General features: G+C 41.1%; 1 protein-coding gene across 10 annotated transcripts in view; it reads left to right on the top strand.

The window, feature by feature from the left end:
- Positions 1-15682, top strand: part of LOC149310106 (pituitary adenylate cyclase-activating polypeptide type I receptor-like) — a 130281-nt gene that overhangs the window by 82322 nt on the left and 32277 nt on the right. For all 10 annotated transcript variants that reach the window (XM_089533710.1, XM_089533708.1, XM_089533707.1 and 7 more), the window contains 6 exons: positions 558-593; positions 2576-2614; positions 7687-7808; positions 9077-9174; positions 11484-11616; positions 14951-15104. In XM_089533710.1, the coding sequence (XP_089389836.1) occupies positions 558-593; positions 2576-2614; positions 7687-7808; positions 9077-9174; positions 11484-11616; positions 14951-15104 (582 nt within the window). The remainder of the gene's footprint in view (positions 1-557; positions 594-2575; positions 2615-7686; positions 7809-9076; positions 9175-11483; positions 11617-14950; positions 15105-15682) is intronic.

Raw genomic sequence — 15682 nt, forward strand, 5'->3', positions numbered from 1 at the left:
TATTAGTTTGCCTGAACAACAACGAAATGACAATACAAAATGATAAACATAAATATCTCATTGTATGACCAAAAAACGTATCACATTTCCAAGAAAATCCCCCAAGACTCAATCAATGTTCTGCACAGTCTATATGCATTTTATTTCATCTCTTCCAAACAAACAATCCTGAATCCTCAATATCCAAAATGTAAAGTATGACAGCTTCTTTAGAAAATTTCCCTATGATGCTGATGGTGTCGGGATTGAAATGAATAGCTGCAATATCATAACAAACATGTCTGCCCTTGGGTTTTGTATAATAGCAGACAGACATACAAAGTATGAAAAGTAATATAAGTTGGCCATATGAAGCCAAAGGTCCCTGCCTGAAGGTGCTTTTCAATCTAAAATTCAGTTCAGGAGAACAAAACAAATGGAAGAGAGGAAGATGGAGGAGACAATGGCAAACAGAGGGAGGCTAGCAATACAGTTCAGTTACTTAGGCATGACTGCAATAGAGGAAAACAGACATTTGGACAAGTTGATTTAACTCTGTGTTTTCTTTCTCCTTTCAGGCTGGGATGTGAATGGTATGGCCTACGCTCAACCAGGTAAGGCTAGGTTCTGATGCTATTTATGTAACAAGGCATATGAGATGCTTCCCACGTAGGGTTGTAAATCTTTACTAATTTAATTCTTGCATGCAATAATGAATACAGTGGGTCCTGCGCATTCGCTCGAGTAAGGGGCACAGGATTCTGGTGAAAGTGAAAAATGTGCAAATAAAAAAACAACAATTTTTTTTAACCTTAGATATTCCTCTCTAGGAATCTCTGCATTTTCTAGGAAGCTCTGCAGCCAATATCAAGCAGTAGTTGACCAGAGAACTGCACTGGAGGACCTATAGATTACTAGAGTAGTGTTATCTTTAGGAGACTCTATGGTCAACTTCTGGACCTAGAAATTCCTAGAGAGAACAGATTAATCAAATCCGAGAATAATCAAATCTTCAAATATCAAAATCATAAATGTGGGCGGCCAACTGTAATTTGGCAACTTTTCTCCCTACTACATGAGTTCATGTGAGGTTTTGCACATTTTTGGATGATTTTTTTCACTTTTGGAGGCTCTTTTGTTTGCTTACAAATCTTGGGTTTGTGCACACCCCCAACATCTTGTAGGGGGGAGCACTATGATTTATACAAATTCACACTAAAATTTAGTGCTTATACACAAAAATAAGATTTGGGGCCAAAATGGGGGGTTTCTGCAAATGATCTGTTTCACAAAAATATTTTTTCTCCCTTCCATTGGCTGTTTTCTTGTTCCAATATCCATTTTCATGATGGGCAAGAAAGTTTGCAAGTTTTTTTCATCCCACCAAACAATTTTTTGATGGGTCTTAGGGAACAAAATGGAGGAAGGCTAAATCAACTTCACAGTAATCTTTTCCCCCAAAGTACTGTGACATTTTACTTTTGTAGGGAATTTTTTTCCACAGCCTTAATTGGTTTATAATAGAAGGAACCCTGTTGACACACACATTTTCCCATCTTGGTCAGATACATGTGCAATATAGTGCTTCTGAGTGTGCAAGGTCTTAACCAGAGCTTGGAAATAATGATTTACAAGTAGCAAGGCTACCTGTAACAAGTTGCTTCATTGAGCAATGGGGTTTAACAGAGGTATAATCTGCACTGCAGAAATAATGCAGTGCGACACTGCTTTAACTGCCCTGGGTGAATGCTATGGAATCCTGGGATTAGTAATTTGTTGTGGGACCAGAGCACTCTGACCTAGAAGGCTAAATATCTCATAGAATTACAAATCCTAGAATTCCATAGCATTGAACCATGACCATTAAAATGGAGTCAAACTGCATTCGTTCTGCAGGGTAAATGCAAGCTCCATCCCCTTTTTCTAAACCGAATAGCACTAAATCTAGATCTGCATTGGCTGCCCATTCGCTTCCGGGCGCAATACTAGGTGTTGGTTATTACCTATAAAGCCCTAAATGGCTTGGGCCCAGGGTACTTGGCGGACCGCCTCTCTCCATACAATCCGCCCCGCACACTCAGGTCTGCCGGGAAGCAACTACTACGAGTTCCAGACGCAAAATACTCAACAACAACACAGAGAGCCTTTTCCATCTCGGCCCCGCAGCTCTGGAACTCGCTTCCCGGCAAGCTCCGCTCAGCCACCTCCCTCGACCTTTTCAGGAAGGGGCTAAAAACCTTCCTTTTCCAGCAGGCTTTCCCCTAATGTCCCAGTTGTAGCCCCTGCTCTCCCTTTACTGTTTGCATTCGTGCTAGATCGGATGTTATTAATTTGTATCTTTTAATATGTATTAATTGATGTGTTTTTTGGTGACTTTGTAACACTGTTTTTATATTGTAACCCACCTTGATCTTTGGAAAGGCGGGCTATAAATAAAGATATTATTATTATTATTATTATTATTATTATTATTATTATTATTAAATGGTGTAATTGTTCATTATAAGGGACTCTTCTCTGCCTTTTTCCACTTCTCTCACTCTTTAGGGCCATTTTGCCTTTCAGATTTAACTTGTTCTTTTTTCCCCTTTTGCAGGTGATTTGGAATTACTGGAAAATTCTGACGAAATGTTAGGTAAGGAAATGAAACCAGGTCTGGAATCTTATTGGTGTCATTCACCAATGGAAGTTCTCTTATACATGCAGTCGGACTTTTCTGACTGTTGTTTAATAGATATATTCAGTTCACAGTTATTTAAGTGGAGTTCCACAAGTGCAACCATTTCAAATCCTATTTATCTAATATGCAAATGTAGTGTGATGCTTTGAGCGTTGGACTATGACAAAACCATTACCGTCATGCTGCCTTTCCCCCAAATTGGACCCAAGATGGCTTACAAAAAGTACTTTAAAACAACAACAATAAATTAGTACAATTTTAAAACACAATTGAAACACCGCATTCACATAACACAAAAAATTATTTAAAATACTAAGTTAGAAATATAAAACTATTAACCATATCCTCAATGGGAAATCTCCCTGGATACAATTATGTATTAAAAGATGTCCCATATGAAGCCTTCCAAATCTAAGATTATATGAGTCTATGGTCTATTCTGCACTGCAGAAATAACACAACTACTTTAACTGTCATAGCTCTGCCCTATGGAATCCTGGGATTTGTCATTTGTTGTGGCGCCAGAGCTCTCTGACCAAGAAGGTTAAATATCTCATAGAATTACAAATCCTACAAATCCCATAGCATTGAGCCATGGCAGTTAAAATGGTGTCAAACTGCATTAATTCCCTCTTTTTCTAAACTAAACTGCCATAAGTGGTGTAGTCTTCCATCATATGGGACTTGTTCCAGCCACTTAATCTTTTGGTTTGCACTCTCCTCTACCTTTTCCACTTCTCCCAGTCTTTAAGCCCATTGGGCGTTTCAAACTTTCCAAGAGTTCCACAGGAATGCCCTCCACTTTGGACTCTTGCAAGAGCACTGCGATGGCGCAATGCGCAACTCCGTGCTGCCGGCCTGCCTTCTGCTTCAGGCTTTGCAGTGGAGAGTGATGCTGGGCTTGCTTCGACAGCCCTCGATAATTGTTGTTACAGCAATAAGTATAATTTATAATTATGTCCTTGCTTGATGGTAGCCCTTGAGAATACATTTTCATAATGCCATGCCAAATAATTGGCTGCTGAGCGTCTCACTATAATTAGAATTGATTAGGAAATTAATATCCATTTAGCTTCAGCTCAAATCCTTTCCTCTCCTTCTCCCAAGATGGGATGTGGGGGGTTTCACCACAGAATGGTTACCTGGGCTGATATCCACCATTGTGCTTCCATAGCATAAATCTGCACTCATGTACAGTGGGTCTTTGGAATCTGCTGGGTTTTGGTTCCATGACCTTCCCCAGTGGATTCCAAAATCCGTGGATGCTCAAGTCCCATTATATTCAATTGTGGAGTAAAATGGCAAAAGCAAGGTTTGCTTTTTGGATTATGATTATTTTTTGAATATTTTCAATCCATGGATGTTGAATCCGTGGGTGCAGAATCTGTGTATATGAAGGGCCAGCTATAATTATACAAAGATTCAAAGGGATTTTGTAGCCCATTTGAGACTAATGGAAAAAAAGAATCTGGTAGCATGATCTTTTGCAGACTTGAGTTGGCTTCAGCGGATGTGAAAGGCTATGGAGTTTATCACACGGGGAAAATTGGAAGTTTAAACAGGTTAGATCCTGTGTAGATCCAGCTTATTAGGTGCAATTGTGCAAATGCTTTTCACATGACGCTGTGAGCAATCTGCTCAGACTCCGACAAGAAAGAGGCACAAACTAGCTAGTAGGCATTTTCAGGAAAATATCATGAATTCATTTCCGTTTCATTCACAACATCATGGCTTTTTTTTTTTTTTTTTTTTTTTTTGCGGAATTGCTCTAGTGTGAAAGCTATTTGCGTTTTTTCCCCACAGGATTTTACTTGTTGCCAGACTTCCCATGATTCTTTAGGGCAAGTTTACCTCTGGGCTTTGTCATGCCCAGTTGAAAACAGCTTCTGTGACAAAGAGTACTTTCCTCCCCATTTTTCCTCTCTCTGGCGTGTGTGTGTGTGTGTGTGTGGTTTGTGTTGCTTTATGGGAGTTTGCAACAGGAGGCCTAAGCCTTCCTCTGAAAAACCTTCTGGGGCAAAATGTGAGTGCTTTCCTTCCCATTTTCTCTTCTCTCTGGTGCATGTGTGTGTATGCTCTTGGAAATGAAATATTTGTGCATCACTTCTGGTGATGCAGCTGCATCTGTGGGATTGTCTGCATCTGTGTGAAAACCAAATGTGCTTTCTACCCACTTTCTCTCATTAGTAATGAACTTTTAAAGCATTAAAGTGTGTGGAAATCATTCACACATTTGTGAGCTTTTCTGGGATGTGGACGCTTTAATCATTTTGAAGATGGAAGCACATAGGTCCCCATGTGATAAACTCCTATGAAAGCTCAGGCTGCCAGTGCCTTTTTTTCAGTTAGTCTCAAAGGTCCTGCAAGATACCATTGTATACTGGTTTTCCAGACTAACATGGCTATGTCTTTGTATGCAAGGATTGTGATACACCACCCTTGTACTTGATCCTGACATTGTGCAAATGATGAGGGTCCATCTTTTAAATTGGCTACTTAGTTATGAGCAGTTCAGCTGGTGATCAGGGGACACTTGCAACAGGGGTCCTTCTAATAGTAGCACTTTGCTCACACTGGTGGGATTGTGTGGAAATGCCATTGCCTTCCACCCCAGTTACCAACTGAATGGACCACCATCTCTCGGTGGAGCTCCTTCCTGGTAAAATAGGCTTGGGAGAGCATTGCTGATCCTGACAGCTGTGCCACAATTATGACTACATGGTGTTAGTGATGCAAAGCAGTATTGGATCCATAACTTTGGGTTACAAATCCATAACTGCAGTACTCAATTGGAGTCGACCCAATTGATTCAGTTGAGACCAACATTGGATTTATGTCTATCTGAAATGGTTATCCTGCTCGAATTTTGCCCATGCAACCATGAACTCAATATTTCTGTTGTGCTGTCATCACCATCATCAACAATCATCAACATCATCCTTAACATGATCAACATCATCATCCCAGGACATTTTTAAAATCCATGTGAACTGATATTTGCTCGCTGAAATAGAGGACATGTTTTGGAAAAAGAGAATATATGGTAGTCCTATCTAAGGCATATGTCTGCATTTCTGGGTTTTGGTTTTTTGTTTGTTTGTTTGTTTAGTGATTTGTATTTCAGGCATTTGCATTTTAAAATCCCATAGCTTTGCACACAGTATATTTTCCAGAAACAGCATGTAAACCTTGTGGATGTGTGAATGGTGGGGGCAAGGAGTTTACTTCTCTTGCAACAAGTTGGAAGAGAAAGTTCATCTTTCATTGAGATGATCGATTCTGATGAAATTTCTTTCCACCTTCTATTCGGGGATGATTTCAGTGTGGAATCTCTTCAAAGGCACATAATATGTTCAACCTCACATCCTTTTCCAAAGGGCTTGTTCAAAAAGAACGTCTCTCTCTGAAAGTCAAGGCCATGGTGATATTGGTTTTTGTTCTCTCATATAATGGAAAATTCATAGCATCATTCAAGTTGGCAGTATCGGAAGTGAAAACGAAATGAGTTTGAGACTGTTACACCGTCCAACAAAGAAGGGGCAACATGCCTAGAAATTAATTAGTTCTTCTGGTTTGCAAGGGCATTCAAAGCCAAATGACATCTTACATCCAGGTCTATGTAACTCTGCTCCAACTTTTTTTCTTTTAATGAAAGCGAGCCTGTGGGGAAAGGGATGCCAAAACCTTTCTGTAGCCAGCTAATTTTTTCTGTCTGAAGTATTAACTTACCATCTCTTTACTTATCAAAATATTTCTACAATAGTGCCTTCAGGTAATTCCCGACTTAGAGCAACCCTAAGGCTATCACAGGGCTTTCTTGGCCAGATTTGTTCTGATGGGGTGCCGTCTTTGCCTTCCTCTGAGGCTGAGAGAGTGGGTCTTGCCCAAGGTCCATGGCCATAAGGGGATGCAAACCTTGTATAAATCTGTTTTACATCTGAGGCCTTAATGTTACTTGGTACTACAGCCAAAGAAGTTGTTGTTGTTACGTTTATTTGTATAGCGTCATAGGCTTTACATGGCGCTTTGCAGAGGAGAGAAAACCACAATCCAAAATAGAAACAAAAGCCTGCCTACGGTGCACAATCTAAAACAATGAACAAGATTAAAGAATTAATAAAGCATTACTATAACAAAGTTAAAACAATACTATAAAAGTGTAAATTAATAAGAAGTGGGTTTACAGTATATCCACAAAATCTCATGCTATAATAAAAACCATTTAGTCTTAAAGGTCCTGCCACATTTGTTTTTTCTCTCTCCCTCCTTTCCTCTTTTTTATTTTGCAAGAGACTAACATGGCTACATCGCTGTATCTAAATCGGTGGTTCTTAACCTTCTTTGGGTCACAGGTTGGAGAATCTGATTAAAGTTATGAACCCCTTCCCCACGAAACTATACAGAAATATACTTTTCAAGTAATAGGAAGAAAATCAAAGCAGAAAAATCCTTGTACCCAGTTCACGGACCCTATGAAGGTCATTTGCAAACCCACTGGGAGTCCATGGACCGCTGGTTCACAACCCCTGTTCTAAGTGCTAAGGAATTCAGATCAATCTTGTTGATTTTGAACCATGTTGATGGAGATACAGAGCAATTTGACCTTAACATTAATAATATTTATGAACTTAAGTGGTTGACACTGTTGCCTCCATATTTCACCATTCTTGGGAAGCCAGGATCACTTGATGTTCTTCAAGGAAATTGTGTAAGAGTCAATGGTATGGTCCCTTCTGTCTCCAACTCCTGTCCAGTCTTTCTCCTTAAATGCTTTTCACAACTTGGAAGAACTTTGCAATAAGGCTGCAGATCAGCAGTATTCATGGCTGCTGCCTTGCCAGCAGAAGCAGCTGTATCAGCAACTAGACCTTGGAAGAAAGTCATTATAAATAGTAGGGATGTGTTTTTTTTCCAGAACTCTGCAATATTTCATCTGGAGCCAAGAGCCTAGGGACTTTTGCGTGACCTTTTGCATCCCCTTGTGGATCCTTTCTCCAAAGATGCCCTGTGTTTGTTTTACCTCCCAGGTGCCATACCAGGTTTCAAGGTCAGCAGGAACTGCACTGAGAAAGGCTGGTCAGAACCTTTCCCCCATTACTATGATGCCTGTGGATTTATTGAGAATGAAAACTTATCTGATTACAACCAGGTAGGCTAGAACTAAAGATCAGTCTGTTTCCGTCCTTTTTACAGTTCATGATTGTCCGTTAGTCCTTTTTCTGCATTACTATGTACATTGTAAAAAGTCTTCATGAACATTTGTGTATAATGCATATTTAAATGAATGCTGTTAAACCTGCCCCTAGCTCTTTAACAGACAAACCTATAGGTTATATCCTTTTCCCTATAGGTCCCTATTGCATTCCATGAGCTGCGATTGGTTGGTTTTAACCAGGCTTGATGTCTTTATTTCGACTAGAAGAGAGTGATTGAATCCATTAGATTTATCACTAGGTTGACTCAGTATGGCGGCATTAAGTGCAAAAATTTCCCATGCAACGTGTCCAACCTTCTGTAGATTTTATTTATTTACAAATATTTATATATGTTTCAGTTTTCCTGATGGTTTATAAAACTAAATGGTACAGAATATACAAATGCACAATATGCAACTTAGCATAGGTTCTGTGTGAGATCCATGACAGACTTCATCTTGGAGTAAACAGTGTGTGCTAAAATAAGTATGTTTTCAACATGCACTGAAAAATAAGGGCATTTGGATTAGGTTGAAGTTCTCATGAAAGACCATTCTGTGTGATAGGTGCCACCACACTGAATGACCTGCTTAAAGTAACCACCAAGCAGACCTCAGGAGAGCGTGGCATGATCAGTAAGACCTCTTCAGGTGATTTTAAAGGTGGCATGGATCTGGAAGGGACAAGGTGGTTTTTCTGGCAACCATGGTTAGCAGAGAAGGCTCTATTTCTGGTAGATATTGATAATAGAGTTGCACTGGAGGACCTCCAGGTGTCTAGAGAGGTCTCTCTAGACATCTGGAGGTCCTCCAACTCAACTCTATGGTCAGCTTCTGACAGAGGTTGTCCATAAAGTCATGCTGGAGGACCTCCAGATGCCTAGAGAGACTTTATTTTCCCAGATGCAGGTAAGTGAAACCACAGTTACCAGTCCTGCAGATACAGGGGTTCTACTTTGCTCTCAAAGGGAACATGCAAAAAATTCTGGTAGGCAAAGATTTTTTTAAAGGTTTCTCATTTCTGTACATGAAACACGAAACGACTGGCAACCCTCACAAGGAGAGGCATACATAATTATGTCTCTTCTGTCCTCTTTTGTCCTGGTTTCAAAGATATGTATGAAAGGAATAGAGAAGAATGTTGTTCTGGGGTAGGGGGGGAAGCAGGTGCTCTGCCATGTTTCTCCTCCATAACCATGACCATATTGTGGTTTATTTTTCAGGATTACTACTACCTCTCAGTAAAAGCTCTCTACACAGTTGGTTACAGCACGTCCCTGGTTTCACTCACCACTGCTATGGTGATCTTGTGCCGTTTCAGGTAAGTTTGCATTAGTGGGCAATGGTGTGTGGCCAGGTGAGGACCACGAAATCAAAACAAGCCAGTGTATAACTCAACAAGTTAAATTTTGAGAGCCACCAGATACTTTCAAGCCACCCAGAATTCAAAATTCATGCATTCGGACCACTATGTTGCTCCACATTCTAACTCCTGAGTATCTCCAGACTGTTCTGCCATGTGAAATGAGAGACTATGCTGACAAAAGCATTGCTTCTGATAGGGCAGGGTTGGGAGGGAGGATAGGGAATCCATGTTAGCCCCCCAGAAGAGTTTGGAAAGCTGCACTTTCTGCAACATATATATTGCCTCAAACTCATCCATTGCACTCCGTGTGTGCTGACCTTTGCAATTTCCCCAAATGCGGGAAACTTGATTGGAGACATGGAGGCATGTCATACTCTCCAACTTTACCCAGATTGAAAACTGGAACATATGTAGCCAAATAACAGCAGAGTTTGGTCAAGATGGCTAATGTTATTAATGAGGAAGCGTGCATAAGTTGGTGAGGCTGTGTCAGTTTGCTTTTGCCTGAGTCAGTTGGGAAGTACAAGATTGCACTCCTTCCCCTCCTATACCCCTGCTGGGATAATTGAGTGCTAATTGCTTTTGCACGTTGAATTCAGTTTGTAGCAACAGAGATATGATTGTTATTTATTTGTATTTATAACGTATCATTCTCCAAGAATGGGACTCAAAGCAGTTTACAAATTAAATTAACAATATAGTTGTAAACATGCAAATAATGAACATTAAAATAGATTTAAACTACAGTCAAGCCTTTACCAACTGCGGGCTTGCCATCTACAGATTGGAGCATCTGTGGATGGCCTGCCATTCCAGCGCTGTCACATGCATGTTGCACTGCCATTGGGAAGAATGGGACTAAGTCCCATGCTATTTGCTATCCGGGGGGGGGGGGGGTGTTAAGGAATGAAACCCCCATGGATACGAAGAGCCGCCTGTACAGGTTGGATCTCCCTTATGTGGAATTCTGCAATTTGAAATATTCCAAAATGCAAAATTGTTTTCAGGGAAGGCTGAGATATTGATACCTTTGCTTTCTGATGGTTCAATGTACACAAAATTGGTTTCCTGCACAAAATTATTAAAAAACACAGTGGGCTATTCTTATCCACAGTCTTGTCATCTGCAGATTTGAGCTTCCGCAGATGGCAAGCCCTGTTGATTTTAATGGATGCGTGTGCATACAGCTGCACAAGGGGCCATGTACCATAGGAAACAATGCGACTTGAGGTCCTTTGTTTTTCTGTTATCTGCGGGAGGAGTAGACCAGAATGGGTTCCCTGTGGATACAAAGAGACAACTGTAATGCATATACATTTCCTTTTAGTCTATGTGTATAAGGTGTAGTTTTGTTGTTTCTGACTTATGGAGACCCTAAGGTGATCCTATCATGGGATTTTCCTGGCATGATTTGTTCAGAGAAGTTTTGCTATTACTTCCCCTGAGGCTGAGAGCATGTAACTTGCCCAAAGTCACCCAGTGAGTCTCATGGCCAAACTGGGAAATGAATCCAGGTCTCCCAGAGTCATAGTCCAATACGTAAACCATGACACCATACTGTATAGAAATTGTAAATTAATTTTATGTTTAGACTTGGATCCCTTTTCCAAGATCTCATATGTATATGCAAATATTCTGAAATCCCTATAACTCAGAAATTCAAAACATTCCTGGTCCCAAGCATTTTAGATAAGGGAGACTCAAGCTGTATTACTGATATCAAAACAATTTAAAACAAAGACTTTAAAGGGGTAAAAAGCAGTTAAAACAGGACAGTTTAGAACAATACAGCACTCTCTTCCAAGCTCTTTCATCAAAAGCATTCAGTTCTAAAAGTGTATTTGAATATAAACATCTTCACTTTCAACAAAAAGACTGCAAGGAGGGAATCATTCTAGCTTTCTTAGGAAGGGAGTCCCAAAGCCAAGGTGCAACCGCTGAGAAGGCCCTACTTGTGTCCCCACCAACAATACTAGTGAAGACAGAAATGATCTTTGAGTATTGGCAGCTTCTGATGATCTTTGAGTATTGGCAGCTTCATAAGGTCTGTCAGAAAGATTGGACCTAATCCATTTGGACCTTGTCCTGCAACTCCCATTATCCCTGACTGCCAGTCATCTTGGTCAGGGTTGATGAATATTATAGTCTGAAACATGTGGAAGAAGAAAACCAAGATTGGGAAGACCTACATAGAAGAACATAAGGGAAATGGTCTGTAAATAGGATGCAATCTTTACTTCTTGCTGTCTTTTCCTTCTTTCCAGGAAACTGCACTGTACCCGGAACTTTATTCACATGAACCTCTTTGTTTCCTTCATCCTCCGAGCCATATCCGTCTTCATTAAGGATGGAATCCTATACACTGAACAAGATAGCAACCATTGTTTTGTCTCAACGGTAAAGCAGGCCAGAAACAGTCATCACTTTCTGGGAGGAAAAGAGGAAAAAATAGCTGTTACTAGTGCAATAAACAGTGGAGTGGGGATTTAAACATGCTCATATCACTTGGCCTACTGGAGTGAACAGAGGTTGGGAGTTGTTAAAATGCAAATAGCAGGCCCAGGGGCTTGAACTGACTTAGCACTGCCAAAGCATAAAAATAATTTCTGTATATCTCCCTTTTAATTACTTGATTTAGATCCCTCCCCCCAACCCTGGACCTGCAATTTACTGTCGGGGTTGCTTTGATTGAGAGTTCCTGCATGGCAGGGGTTGGACTGGGTGGCCCTTGTGGTCTCTTCCAACTCTACAATTCTATGATTCTATAAGTGGGGTTTTTTTTGCCAGCCCCTGCAAAAACTGCACTGAGTGCACTCAGTGCATATATGAACAACCTGGAAATAACTCAGTTTCCACACCAGGTTATTTCATAATGTGAATGAGCCCTGAATTTCTTAAGAAGCCTCTTCTGTTGCAATTGGGGAAAAATTAGGTGCTCTTTAGGTAAAACATGCCAAATGCTTGTTTTACCTAAATTGCAATTTAAAATGCAATTTTTAAAAAAATCTCTCCCAGTTTAATGTTTAAAAAGTTTAAAGTGCCTTTTCCAGTTATCCTCTGAATTTGCTAGTAAAAGGAGGGATGCTGGAAAGATACCTATCATTTTACTCTTCATGTATTTGTCATTTTAGTAAAGGGCACAATCTCACACTGGCTTGGTGAAGCGTTGTTGTTGTTGTTGTTGTTGTTGTTGTTGTTGTATGTGTTCAAGTCATTTCCGACTTACAGCGGCCCTATATAGAAGCTATCATGGGGTTTTCTTGGCAAGATTTGTTCAGAGGAGGTTTGCTGTGGCCTTCCCCTGAGGCTGAGAGAGTATGGCTTGCCGAAGGTCACACAGTGGGTTCCATAGCTGAGCTGGGAATTGAACCCTGGTCTTCCAAGTTGCAGTCCAATACTTAAACCATGAAGCTTTAGGCATAAAGCATGACCAAGCCTCTCCTTGCTTCCCCCCAAACATACACAGACATCTGCTGGAATGCCCACCCCATTGATATTTAGTGATGGGAGAAGGACAGGGACACTCAAGAAGTATCCCAATGTGTTTTTGGATCTGGAAGCACAAGGAAAGTATGATCTGGATCTCCTGAGGTTCCAAGAGGAGGATGTATTTGAGGGCTTCTGTCTGAGGAAATGCATCTGGATGTTGCCTGGGTGTCTCCCATCCAACAACTAAATGCCTATTCGCTTCCGAGCTCAATACAAGGTGTTGGTTATTACCTATAAAGCCCTAAATGGCTTGGGCCCAGGGTACTTGGAGAACCGCCTCTCCCCATATAATCCGCCTCGCACACTCAGATCGGCCAGGAAGCATTTGCTGAGAGTTCCAGACTCGAAATATGCCACAACATCACATAGGGCCTTTACCATCTCGGCCCCTCAGCTCTGGAACTCGCTTCCCGGTGAGCTCCGCTCGGCCACCTCCCTTGATCGGTTCAGGAAAGAGTTAAAAACCTTCCTGTTCCAACAAGCCTTCCCCTAATTGTTCCCTTGTTAGCCTCCCCTCTTCCCGCTCTCACTGTTACTGTTGTTGTACATTCTAAGCTAGCTAGATATTGTTATATTGTTGGTTGTATTGATTGTATTTGGTGATTGCTATTTTAATGTATATTTGCTGTGTTTTTATCTTGTAATGGCACTTTCTGTAACCCGCCTTGATCTGAGGAAAGGCGGGCTATAAATAAATATTTTATTTATTATTATTAAATGGCTGTGGAGGTACACTCTGGTAGGTGACATGTATGCCTTTGGAAAGGGTTGTTGCACAAGGAGCTACTAAATACCTGCTTCCACAGTGCCATGCAGAGGAATAACAGGAGCAGTCAGCGTGGTGTAGTGGTTTGAGCATTGGACTATGACTGGCGACCACGGTTTAATTCCCAGCTTGGCCATAAAACTCACTGGATGACCTGGGGCAAGTCACATGCTCTCAGCCTCAGAGGAAGGCAATGGCAAACCACCTCTGAACAAATCTTGCTGAGAAAACCCCATGATAAGTTCACCTTAGTGTTGCTGTAAGTAGGGAATGACTTGAATAATACATGCATCTATCAGCAACAGAATTCTAGTCCTTTTGTCCCAATGCAGCAAAAGATTTTTTATGAATATTAGATCATTGAGTGGAAAAAAAGAGAAGTGGTGCTAATGAGGGAAGGAAGCAGCCACTTAATTGTGCAGATTGTGCATTTAATTACATACTTGGTACAATTGGTGTGTGATATGCCACAGGGATTCAGCTGGGCATACCCACTGGAGATTTCTTGGTATAGGGACACTTATTCTCACTTGGTCCATTTTTGCTACCATGTGACAACGAATTCCACAAAATTCATAGGTCTTAAGTTTTCCAGGTCACCTAGTGTGGCGCAGCCTTCTATGAGCTGCTTAGCAATTTACCATGTATTTATTTTTTCCCCTTGCATTCTTATTCAAAAGCCTTCTTTGGAATTGCTCTGTACACACATAGGCATATGCTCACAGCTGGGTCCTTTTCTTGAATTCACGAAAAGCCTGGGAGACTTCAGTCTGCCAATTAGCAGCCATTGTGTTCTTGCTCTCAGCCTCCACTCGAAAGCAGTAAGCTTCCTGCCAGCTTAAAGATTTCATCAAATGCCTCCTGATGTCTGAAATTGCTTGGAATGGAACTCTCTAAGCAGCTTTTGCAATGTTCCCTCCCTACTCCACAATACTTTTTAACGTTAAAAAAAGCATAATTGCGTCTTCTACATTTGTTCTTTATGTTGTTGTTGTTGCTGGTGCTGTTGTTGTTCTTATTAGCTCTCAACATTTGTGGCTGTGACTTTTGCAGAACTGATTATTTGCAGATTTGTTTAATATGTTCTAGGTCCTCCTGCAGATCTGTTTGTGGTCAACATAAACAGAGTCACACTGGAGGACCGTCCTAGAGATTCCTAGAGAAAACACTTCTCTTGGCATTTGTAAGTCCTCCAGCATGATTCTGTGCTCAGTGTCTGGCAGTTGTTGACTATAGAGTTACACTTGAGGGTCTAGACATTCCTAGAGAGATGTTCTCTCAGGTAACAAAAAAAAAGGTGGCTTTATTTATTTGCGTTTTTCCCACTTTCATGGGGATCCCTAACACCAGCAAATGTGGAGGACTCAGTGTAGTAATATTCTTCCATATTTAGGCATTTCAGCATGTCTGACCTGAATTCTTGTCGACAACCACCTTACAGAGCAAAATGTTGACATTTGTGTTTGTCTTCTGCAGGTGGAATGCAAAGCAGTGATGGTCTTTTTCCACTACTGTGTGATGTCCAACTATTTCTGGCTCTTCATTGAGGGACTGTACCTCTTCACCTTATTAGTAGAAACCTTCTTTCCAGAAAGGAGATACTTCTACTGGTATACCATTATTGGATGGGGTAAGCTTCTTTCTGAGCATTTCTTCCTTAGATTATACGCACTTGAGCATGGTGCTAAAGGGACCCATGGTTTGTGTGACTGAACCCTCTCCAGGTTGATCTAACCTTTGGTTTCCTATCACTCACCATATACTTGTACTCTCCATCAAGATCCTTCCCTGGATCTAGGGCAGGGGTGGGCAACCTGCGGCCCGTGGGCCGGATGCGGCCTAGCGAGGCCTTGGGACCGGCCCCAGCCCGGTCCTGCCGCAGATTGACGCCGGGGCCTTTGGGGGGCAAATGTCTATAGAAGCCTCAAAAACATGCATTTATATTAACAGCACCATCACACTTTTGAAGAGCTGTGTGATAGTTACTGTCTCCAATCCAGAATGTTTGCATTTTCTACACAAATGCTACCTGAGTGCCTTATGAACTTAGTGTGATAAAGTCCTATGAAACCGAAAGAATATAGACAGTGTTTCCACTCTCCCCCTTATGTAATGCAAATTGTACGTATGGGTCAATGCTCAGATAAGACTTTGGATGGGACAAAGACCCCAGTAAAAATCGGTGTCTTTGCCATGTAGAATCCTACA

This window comes from Sceloporus occidentalis, unplaced genomic scaffold (genome assembly GCF_023333645.1).
Source record: "Sceloporus occidentalis isolate IW3139 unplaced genomic scaffold, rSceOcc1.0.p SCAF_7, whole genome shotgun sequence".
Lineage (NCBI taxonomy): Eukaryota > Metazoa > Chordata > Lepidosauria > Squamata > Phrynosomatidae > Sceloporus > Sceloporus occidentalis.